Source organism: Abramis brama (assembly GCF_963993115.1).
Source record: "Abramis brama genome assembly, chromosome: 3".
Classification (NCBI taxonomy): domain Eukaryota; kingdom Metazoa; phylum Chordata; class Actinopteri; order Cypriniformes; family Leuciscidae; genus Abramis; species Abramis brama.
This window is the reverse complement of record NC_139965.1, coordinates 42,819,596-42,831,596: the sequence shown is the minus strand read 5'-3', so window position 1 is coordinate 42,831,596 and position 12,001 is coordinate 42,819,596. Positions and strand designations below refer to the sequence as shown.

The 12,001-nt window shown below is 37.5% G+C and overlaps 2 protein-coding genes across 4 annotated transcripts in view; one reads left to right on the top strand and one right to left on the bottom strand.

Annotated features, from left to right (window-relative positions):
- LOC311079526 (leucine-rich repeat and fibronectin type-III domain-containing protein 4) overlaps positions 1-11,901 on the top strand; it is a 32,086-nt gene extending 20,185 nt beyond the window's left edge. For all 3 annotated transcript variants that reach the window (XM_084109039.1, XM_084109038.1, XM_084109040.1), the window contains one exon: positions 6,292-11,901. In XM_084109039.1, the coding sequence (XP_083965165.1) occupies positions 6,292-7,516 (1,225 nt within the window). In that variant the 3' untranslated portion in view covers positions 7,517-11,901. The remainder of the gene's footprint in view (positions 1-6,291) is intronic.
- pcxb (pyruvate carboxylase b) overlaps positions 1-12,001 on the bottom strand; it is a 426,983-nt gene that overhangs the window by 289,484 nt on the left and 125,498 nt on the right. The window lies entirely within an intron of this gene.

Below are 12,001 nucleotides of genomic sequence, written 5' to 3'. Positions count from 1 at the left end.
AGGCTTTTAAATATGATCTACTGTCACAGGCTAATTGTTCAAAAATCCACTAATGTGCATTCAGAGCCAGCTTATATAACCCATCTAATATGACATTAACAGCATTGCAATAATGAATATGCAATGCTCTGATTCTTGTCAGCTTGAATCGTGATAATAATGAGCTCCATGTTGAACCTAAGGCAAAGGCAGTCCTACTGCTTTCTCATGTTATCAGTGTCTGAGGCTCTAGTAGCAGCTTTAGCATAGTTGCTGTCTGACATTTTCGGAGCATGTTCAATACATCTTGCACCTCTCTGAGACATTATCTATGGCAAGTGACATACGCCCTCTTGCCGTCTGTCCTTCATTAAGGGGCCAAGAGGGAGTGAATGTGTGTATGTGGTGTGGGAGAATTACAAGCTACTGACACCATAGACATTGAAACTGACAGGGGGGCTGGTAGAGAGATAGAGACAGAGAGAGGGAATGGGAAATAAAGAAGAGGGGTGGGGCAGAGATAGAGATAGAGAGTTTGACAGAGGGCTCAAGGGATAGAATAATGAAGTATTTAAATGAGCTTAAACTGCAGTGCCAATAAGTATGTCACAACCTATCTTGCTGACTGCCACCACCACAACAGGAAGAGGAGCAGAGAGTGAACTATCGAGAATTAAATAAATTACTGGTAAGGGGAAAGCTTTTATCTTGGCTTTGGTTTGGTGACTGGATGTTTAGCTTTGTCAAGAACAAGAAACAGCAGAAAATGTGCCTCAGTGGATACACAGAGAATGTGCAAAAATAAAGAGGTAGATACCGCAGAGGAGAGAAAGACTGACATTAACTGGGCGAGGATGGGAGGAATGAGTGTGACAAGAAAAAGTCAGGGTTGAGTTTAGATAATAAAAGCAGGCTGTTTATGACCATTAAGTCAGTAGAGACAAAAGATGAAAGTCTTTTGTGTCTCCTTCTCTTTCGTTCAGGCTCCATCCCTCCCCTCTCTCCCTCACTCTTTTTCTCTCTATTATTAGAGTGTTCTAATAATTGCCTGTTTCTGTGTCACCAGTTTCACAAAACATTTCCCTGTCAGTTTTTATTGAGGAATGGACGTGTTTGAGTGTGTGTGTTGATGGAATGACAAGACAAAATTTTAATTTGTGCCATTCCATCTCACAAATTCAGACACACAAATTAAAGGCACTAGAAGAAAAGGTCAAACTCACTCTTCTGAAACATTACAAGTGCTGACAATCCAAAAGGAAATTGTATCACTCAATGGCTTCTTTATTATAGCTCAGGAGACCTAATGGTGTTCTCAGACTTGTTTCATCATTTGTATCAACTGAGGAGAAATAAACTGTTGACACACAGTACAGTAAGATTATAGAGCTATAAACTTAAAGGGATAGTTCATCACAAAAACTGTTACCCTCATGTTGTTCCAAACCCCTATGCTTTTTTTTTTTTTTCATCCATAAACAAAAGGTTAAGCTTATAATCCTGGACACTCTTTTCCATTTAATGAAAGCTAATTCCAAAAACGTTATTCAGTGAAAACTTTGGCATCCACCGTAGGACTCCTTGTATTTATGTTATTTCATATAATACTTCAACAAATTGTTCTTTTTAGTCAGATCTTTTAAGTGAATCAGCTAATCAATTTCACTAATTCAGTCTGACTGATTTAAAGTCAAAGATTGGGTCACAACGAGTACCAGAATATAAGTGAATATAATGTCAATCTAATATTTTTGAAAAATATTCTCTCATGCGCATCAAGGCTGTGATTTTATTCAGGATTCTATGATGAATAAAAACAGCATTTATTTGAAACAGAAATCTTTAGTAATATTTTAAATGTCTTTTTTTCCCCACTGATTGACCAATTTAATGTGTCCTTGCTGAATAAAAGTATAAATGTATGTTATTCACAAAAAGCTATTCAGAAGACATCATATAGACCTATAAAGCAAAAATTCACTTTCGGTGTCTTAAAAAGTAAGAAGGTCAAACAGGTTTGGAACAACATGAAGGAATTCAGATTTTACCTTTTAGGTGAACAATCATTTTAATGTGGATAGCATAGCTCAGATAATTTGGTCTTGGGGGAATTCAATGAGAAATGTTCATACTCTTGGCAAATTCAGTATTCAGTTTAAGGCAAGTAGTAGGCTTTACAACATTTATGTAAAAAAAAAAAAAAAAAACTGAAAAGAAAATATAGACATTCACATTCACAAACATGTTGATTAAGACTGCTGAGGGCCACTTTACAGGATACATGCCAATACTGATCTGCTCTGTCATTGTGTGGATGTGGCTTTCAATGCAGTTAGCACTGATTTATCATTTTCCATTTAATGAAAGCTAATTCCAAAAACGTTATTCAGTGAAAACTTTGGCATCCACCGTAGGACTCCTTGTATTTATGTTATTTCATATACTACTTCAACAAATTGTTCTTTTTAGTCAGATCTTTTAAGTGAATCAGTTAATCAATTTCACTAATTCAGTCTGACTGATTTAAGTTCTCACTGAGTCAAAGATTGGGTCACAACGAGTACCAGAATATAAGTGAATATAATGTCAATCTAATATTTTTGAAAAATATTCTCTCATGCGCATCAAGGATTTATCACCCAGACAGACACCTGTCATTTTCCTGCCAGGTATACTTGCCTTTCTATATCCTTTTTCCACTGGACACCCAATTACTCATTCTAGCACTTTATTTTTCTTCTTGTTTTTGCATTTGTGGATCCGGCTTCACAAACAGTGCAAATTCAACTGACATGCATGTCAAATTAATGCAAAAAATGCTATCATTATCGCTTTGTCATTCACACTTGTGCACCTACTCATGTGGATAAAAAAAGGAATCCACCTACAGACATACTATATCTAGTTCACCTATGTGTTTAAATATGTTTACCTACCAGCGCATGGTTAGTAACTTCTAAAATATGTCAGCTCCAGTGTACTGCCTTGGATACAGCTACTGAGATGTTGTTTTATGTTTATTTTAATAGTATATCGCTCCATGTGCCTGGACACAACACAACAAGGTCACACAGAGCTACACAGAGTCTGGAAATACAAAGCTATAAGAGGGCAGACAGAATGACCTTGAGCTGTAACTCATAATTTACAGCACAACGGGGCTTAATAGATTCCGACCTCAATGACAGAGCAGTTCAGGCAGACAGAGTGTGTGTGTGTGTGTGTGTGTGTGTGTGTGTTCAATAGAGAGAGAGAGAGAGAGAGAGAGAGAGAGAGAGAGAGAGAGAGAGAGAGAGAGAGAGAGAGAGAGAGAGAGAGAGAGAGATTTTTAAACTTATTGACTAATTTGTGCCTGCACATTTATTGGAAAACAAATGCTAGATTCCCTAGTCTTAAAATATGAACAAACCTGAAGCTGTATTGAGTATTTTTCAACATTAAATACTTCTATCACATATCCCACCTTAATGTGCAGAGAGAGAGCGACTACTATACATATTGGTTAAAAAATGAAAGCTGCTGTGTTTTCAAAAGATTGCTATCAACCAAGGGAGTCAGTTTGAGGAAGGACTACCTGCTTAACCAAACAATAAAAGGGGGTACTGTTTGGGAAACCTGTTTGTAAAGTTGTTTGTAAAGTTATTTTATAATTCAGCTTCCAGCGAAACACACACACACACACACACACACACACACACACACACACACATGTAGTGTTTTCATGTTTTATGGGGACTTTCCATCGACATAATGATTTTTATACTGTACAAACTGTATATTCTATTCCCTTACACTAACCCTACCCCTAAACCTACCTATCAAAGAAAACTTTCTGCAATTTCACATTTTCAAAAAAACATCACTTTTTTGATTTATAAGCCGTTTTCCTCATGAGGACCAAAAAATGTCCCCACACGAACAAGGATTTCGGATATTGCCATTAGGGGTGTAACGGTACGTGTATTCGTACCGGACCGTTTCGGTTCAGGGCTTTCGGTTCGGTGCACGTGTGTACCGAATGACCGAATGCAATATTTTGTGTGCGGAACATAGGTACATTTTCGTGTTTCCACACGAACATATTAAGTGGCGGAAGTCTCCGCGTTCAGCGCAAATCCCCATAGAGGCTAGATGTCTCGTGCGCGCTGCTGGCCAATGGAGGTCGACGTCCGCACGTGGCGGCCATCTTGCCACAGTGTTCTCGCTCACTTGTTTAATGGTGCATGTACTTTTAAATAACCATAACTTGCTCAATTTTCTACCGATTTTCAAACGGTTTGGTTTGTTATAAACGTCAGAGATGTAGTTATGACACTGCATACATATACTGCATACATATGAAAAATTATAACATACATGTTCAAGCATTCAGAATTATAGCCACGTTAATAACGTTTGTAAGAAACCAAACCGTTTGTAAATCCGTCAAGATTTCAGCGAGATAAGAGGAAGATAAGATTGAGCAGAGCGCTGCGCTCTCTGCTCAATGTTCAATGTTCGACTCCGTGTTTGCGCTGCGCGTTCTGCTCTGTCGTTAACGGCCCAAACACTCCAATCATGTACCGATCACGCACTGGAAAAGCAAAGTCCGCTCAAATAAGGTGAAATTTCTCAGTAGTAGCCTAGACTTCTGTTTGCTGAGCTGGTATATGCTGGCAACAATGGTAAAATGACCTGCTCTGATCACATGCTCTGGTAATAATAGCTTTGTAGGACTATATTTTATTTTGATAATTAGTAAAAAAAAAAAAAGAAAAGAAAAAAAAATCTTAAATTGATTATGTTGATTGATTATTGAAAAATAATAATACATTAATATATGTATGTTTAATATTATTTTAATATAGGGCTATTTTCTGTTCCTTTTTCCCCCCGGTGTTTCATTTAATTAGGTGATTCTAAGTTTAATTATTGATGATAACAAGCTTGGAGGAATTGCAATTAATTACAGCAAATTGTGCAATTAATTAGTTTTTTTTTTTTTTATCGATTCCCAGCCTTAATTTTTAAATATGAGCAGGCCTACAAGCTGGGATTGGTAATGCTGCACTGTAATCATAGTTATTTATTTAAATTTTTTCATTAAATTTATTATGTGATATTGGTTTGAGACTGAGTATTTTATTTAGTGGAGAACTTTGCAGCAGTATTTTATTTCTTATTCTTTTTTTTATTTTATATATATTTTATTATATTTTATTAAAAAGTGTTTAAAAAAGTGTAAACAAATTGTTAAAAAAAAGTTTATAGTAATAAACAACCTGCAGTTTAATGTTTGCATTTATTTCCCTTACTGTACCGAAAATAAACCGAACCGTAACTTTAAAACCGAGGTACGTACCGAACCGTGATTTTTGCGTACCGTTACACCCCTAATTGCCATCCTTGTGGGGACATTTTGTCCCCATAATGTAAGGTTTACCAGGCCACACACACACACACACACACACTATAGGTAAATATATTTTTTAACAAATATCATGAATTACTAATTCAGAAATATAGATTTTTTGGGGGGGTGTTTCACCACGACAATTTACAACCTTAACTAACCTTGCCTTGTCATAAAAACATCAAATTGGCAGATTTAATATATATATATATATATATATATATATATATATATATATATATATATATATATATATATATATATATATATATTAATCAATTAATAAATTATATAATAAAAACAAAAACAAATCAAAGCTAATTTTAACTCTGACATTAAAAACAAGCTAATTACATAATGTATTTTTGAATAAATTATTAGATAAAAAAGAAAAAAATGTCTTCTTTGAAAACACTCTGGGCCATAATTAAACAATTATAAAAATGCCCACTGCCATATCATGCGTTTATCTAGCTAATATTTCATGTGCACCATTTAAGGTGTCTTTTCATTTTTAGCTGATACCTAATTAAACCCATCAGAACCAGTGGACGGCAGGCATTAGCTGATGCATTCCTTCCATGAGAGAAAGATAAAGCAAAATCGTCTGTGTGTGGGAGGATAAGGGGGTTTTAATAATGTGACTGAAGCAGTATTGTAATGTGTCAAGGTCTTGACTTGAGCCTGTAATCATATGTCAATATTAGAGGTATTGTTTGGCAAGGCCTTAATTTGGCTAGTGGTGTGCCAGAACAGCCCAGAACATTTCCATTACCTTAGCTAGTTTATGTTTATGTGCTACGAACAAGGAATACGTGTCTAAATAAAATACTGTTTCGTTGTGATGGAACGGGGAGAAAATAATTGCTTCAGGTTACTAACCACCCGCTCTCTCTTTCTCTCCCCCCCTCCTCTTTCAGGATTCTGCCCCCCACGAGTGACAGCTTCCTACTGAAAAATTTGGTCTCTGGCTCAGACTACAATTTGTGCGTGCTATCCATTTTTGATGACACGGTCACTTCCATGGCCGCCACAAAGGTCCTTGGTTGCACCCAGTTTAGCACCAAGGACAATTACCCAGACTGTCGTTCGCTTCAAGCCCACTTCCTTGGCGGGACTCTTACCATTCTGGTTGGTGGAGTTGTTGTGGTAACACTGTTGGTGTTTACCGTGGCACTGATGGTACGTCACCGTGTGTGCAGTAACCATGATATTCATCACGAAATAGGCGAAGAGGTGGGATGCTCAGGAACAGACTCCCCATCTCTTCCTGCTAAGGGAGCTGATGTCTTTTCTCAGAGTAATGGAAATGGGAATGTGATGATGGTGGTGCTGCCCAACGGGCTCGTTCAAAAACGAAAAGTGGCAGAGGGGGGGTTGGGGTCACCACCCAAACCAACTTCCAAAGTAAAACCAAAAACCCTCCCAAAGCCCAAAGTGAATCTGGAGCAGTTTAGGGCAGGACTAGAAGTCGAGATGGGTTCCATCAGACCTCTCCCACCGTACACACTGGAGAAAGAGCAAATGTCTTTGTATTACACCCCCAGTAATCATTCTGCCTCCACACTGCCGCGTCCGTCACGCCAATTAGGAGCGAAACCACTCAAACTCCGACCTACCAACATGAACACAAGTAAACGGGCCAGTTTAAGCTTGGCCCCTCCCAATAAGTACAGTTGTGACAGGCGGTTCAGCACGGGAGGAGGCATTGTAGTCTGTCGGGGAGGACCAGAGAGCCAATGGAATTCCTCACTGGCCTATCAGAGCCCTGCATTGTCCCGTGAGAGGCCTCCTCATGGAGCCCTGCGCTACAAGAGAAGCTCCTCATTCGACATGGGTGAAATCGCCACGTCAGCCTGCTATAGTTATGCCAAGAGATTTAGTGTAATCTGGACCAAACGGAGCCAGTCGTTACATGGCATGCTTGTCCAGTGCACTTCAGCAACAAGCACCTCAACAACCAGCAATGGCAGTGAAGATTTCCACGCACAGCACACACGCGGATACATCCGTGCCTACAGCGCCACCAACTCGAATTCCAACCCTCCAAAAGCAGAGCTTACAACAAATTCAAAGAACCAGTGGCTGAAGGATAAAGAAAAGGACAAAGAAAAGGGAGAAGAACTTGAGGAGAGTGTGGTGTAGGGAAAGAGAGGACAGATGAGACACACACGTAGATAAATGGAGACACAGGCTGTTGGAAACTCAAGATGGATGTGAAAGTATTCAAAGAGCAAACCAGTCTGAAGGAGAGCTGAAAATGTGGTAAAGAGGGGCCAAGCTGGTTTGGTGGGGGAAAAAAGACAAGGCAGAAATAAAAGCGTTTAGAAGGCAGATATAAAAATCAAGACTCCTAAAAATATAACGACTACTTTGTCAGTGAATCTTGGAGAACCACAAACTATAGTGCAAAAAATCTATATGAACAAAACATACATGACTAAAGACAAGCAGGCCTAAAGAAGCAGTATCTACTAACTCACGTGGACCTGGGGGAAATATGATGGTTTGTTCTTCTGCAGCCATGTGAGTACAGGGAGAGGGCAAGCAAGCAGATGTGCCGACTCATGCCCAATCGATAGGAAGAGATCAATTGATAATGGCAACAATGGCATTACAGCAAATGTGGAATGCAGAGGATGCAAACTGAAAGGAAAGTGAATGTGTACAAATGGAACAATGATGGCATGATTTGGAACACTTTTGGAAAATAAATGGGCATTGACTGACAATTGACATGTTGTGTGTGAAGCTGTATGTGTGTGTATGTGTGTGCAAGTGTGTAAGTGAGTGAATGGATTAATGCACAAAAAAGTAATCAAAAGTAATTTTATGACACCACTGGATCTACTGTACCATGTGACCACCATCATCCAGTACAAAAATGTGTTCTGTGAAGCCAAGAGACTATTGTGTTGCCGTAAGGACACTGGACTATTACAGAAGGAAAAATTATTTAAAAAAAATGCCATTCCAAGACCACAGAATCAATGAGTAATTTCTATTTTAAAATACATTTTGGTTGGAGAAATGGATAAAAGGACAATAATGAGAAATGTTTCTTTTTGTCTTTCATGACTGATACTAGCAGTTAAAAAAAGGTTTGTTGGAGTAAACTCAATGTCAATGTCATCAAGTGTTAAAATGATTTTTTTTTTTTTACTAAGTACAGAACTGAACATTAAAATAAGGAAACCAGTGATATGAATTACCATTTTAATATCTGTTTGATCTTATTCAGCTAAAAACGTAATTTCTTTAGGAATATTCTAGATGCGGTAAAAGTTAAGCTCATTTGACAGCATTCATGATATACAGTAATGTTGATTACCATGAACAATTATTTTAACTAATTTTCTAATATAAAAAAGGAAAAATCTGAGGTACTCATCATTGTAAGTGTCAGCCCATTTATCAGTCCAAATGGGGGTTTCTGCCAGAATGGGTGAAGGTCCCTGCGTGTTACTGTCTTTCCGTGTGGCAAAGTAATTTAATTCCATTTAAGCTTTTATCTGACTCCATTTTATATCTGACTCCATTTTATCACGACCTCGAATTTATGTTAGATTGCCAATTGGTTATTGGTCAATTATATAATAGTTTAGCAATACATTTGATTGTTCTATTTAACTCTTTACTTATATTTTACCCGTTCATTTTAGGAAGCTATGTCGCTCAGAGGTCCTCACGCCTTGTTTAACATGGGTCTCATGATCACAATCTCGCCAGCTTCGGTCACTAAACAGAGGTAATTGGCTATATATCTGAGATGGTCGCATTCACGCTTTCACAATCAAAGATACTTTGGTATAGCCCCCATGGAATTGCATACACTTGAATTTAATGTAACGTTTACTTCAGTAGAGGTATGGCCACTACTACAGATAAGTCAACCAACTTTACTTCTCTTTGTAATAATAGCTTTGGATTGGCCAATGCTGTGATTTCCCACATACACTTATCTAAATTAAAACAGAGGTAAGACACCCAGATTTAGGTTGGTCAAGCAGCACGTTTGCTGCCCTAAACGGAAATTCACTTCTTGTCTTTGCAAACCAAGTACACTTTAATTAATGAATTAATGGCAAATATTAGTCGTCACTAATCTGATGCAAAACTTGCTGTAACATACGAATCCGTTTAGTCTACTTGGGAAAACAATTTCCCGAGTCAATCGGAATAAAATCAAATGTAACAATTTATTATGTCAGGTAAATGTATCATGCCAATTTCATAATCAGTTAATCACCGTCCAAGACTTACTGGGGACAGGAGTTGATTTACATGGGGGCACACCCACAGCAGTTAACAAGATATTTGGTTATACTTTTTGGTTTACTTCTGTGGGAATGAGACCTTTGTACCAGTTGCACTGAGACATTTCAAATGATACCAAACATGTATAATACTGTATGATAATTCTTCATATTAAACCATATAGATTTTTGGGTGAATTCAGGAAGGGATGGGTGAAGGGAATGATGTGTAAATTGGGAGGTGATCAACTCAAGTGTGATCGTGTCTCGAATGGGGATGGTAATATAGCAAGAGAGTTCAAATGTTAATTTCATTTGTTTTCTCAGAGAGTAGTCCTTCCTGTTCTTCCAGTCTTACAGAAGTGAATGGTGCCAATCCGTAAACGTAACAATAATGTTTTTTTTTTTGTTTTTTTTTGCAATGGCATAGCTACAGAATGTAAACAATATGTGTGTAACATTATCTCAGAGTGTAAAAAAAATGCTTACAAACGTTTTCTGTGTAAAATTACACTAGCATTCAAAAGCTTGGCGTCATTAAGATTTTATTTTTTAAAGAAATTCATACTTTTATTCATTAAGGATGGATCAAACCGATCAAAAATGACAGTAAAGACATTTATAATGTTAGAAATTGTATAATTATAAATTATAATGTTAGACATTGTTATAATCGTGTTATAAATAATATTATTTCTATTTTAAATAAATGCAATTTAAATTACTGTTCGTTTGCATAACAGATTTCTTTCAAGGACATTACAAAATCTTACCGACCCCAAACGTTTGAACAGCAGTGTATATCCAATTTTTGCCATTAAGACGCAACGCCATAAACCTCAAAATTATCTTTCGTGGTAATCATACACCACAAATAATTACACCACAAATGCTGTCGATTAAGCTTACCTTGTATTGAATCCAGAATATTCATTTAAAAAAAAGGGAAAATAAACATTACTGTATAGCACTGTTAAGCACTTTAAGTAAAGAAAAGATAAAAAAGTTACTTTTTTAAGTTTTTTTTTTTTTGCCACCTTTTGTTGCCTTAAAAAGAGGGAAGGGGACTTGATCGCTAAATTACTCTCCCTCTTTCCCATTGTCATGTCCTGTCTATCTGCAGTTTGAGATAGTTGCTGAGGAAGGGCAGCGTGTGAGGCTGAGATAAAGACAGGGAAAGAAACGGATTGAGGGAAAGAGATAGGACAGACAGCGCTGTCTGCAAGAGTGCTGATGCGGGACACCAAGAGAGGGAGAGCTAAAGTGAGCGAGCACAATGGATAGAGATGGGAAAAAAGAGAGGGGGCATTGTGTCTGTAATGTGCGAGTTAGCTGTATTTTTGTCATGTAAGTACTTTGCCAGAATTTATCTCATTGCCAATAAAGCCCATCTAAGAATAGCTTAGGTGAAATGAGGGGGAGCAGATGAGTTGCCCTGTGTGAGTGTGTGTGTGTGTGTGTGTGTGTGTGTGTGTGTGTGTGTGTGTGTGCATGGATGGATGGATGTATGATTGCACAGACACTGTGTACATCTCTGCCTTCTGTATTTACCCACAGCAACAGACAGGCACACACACTGGGAACACACACACAATAGGCCGTTATATTTGGCCAAAACAACCCAGGACTTGTGAATAATGGAGAGGAATCTGCATCATTAATGTCTAATTCTGTCTTTTTAGAAAATGCTTAAACATGCAGACATTCATTTGTGCATGTAGTTTTAAAGGTATAGTTCACCCAAAAATGAAAATCATTAATGCCATCATTTACTCACCCTCATGTCGCTGTATGACTTTTTCTTAAAAAAGAAAAGAAAAAAGAAACATTGTCCATACAATACAATGTTGTTTTGGACCCCAATGACTTTCAATGTATAGACAAAGACAGTTGATAAATGTTTCAAACTATCAAAATAAACAGGTTTAGAGTAACATGAGGGTGAGTAAATGATGGCAGAATTAAAATTTTTGGGTGAACTATCCCTTTACATGCCCTTTCTTTCTAACATAATTTACAAAGAAAAACAAAAACAGAGTTTTACAGAGTGAATGGCTTTAACCTTAGTGATCTGTGTTACATAATCAGATCCATGTGGTCTGTATCATTTGAGAAGATTAAAGTTGGCTCAGTGCTTATTGAGACCATGAACGTGTGTGTGTGTTTGAAAGAGATGGGTCGAGAAAATATGAGAAAATGTGCTATTTCTCACCCAGTGTGTGCGTGTGTGAGAGATGTAGCCTAAAATAAAGGACATCCAGCTCTACTTTACATGCCTGCAGCAAATTCTGGCCCAATTTGACTAATTAAAACCAGTTTGATTGATGTATACACACATACACAGTTTATTCTTACAATGTTTCTGCACTCAGGC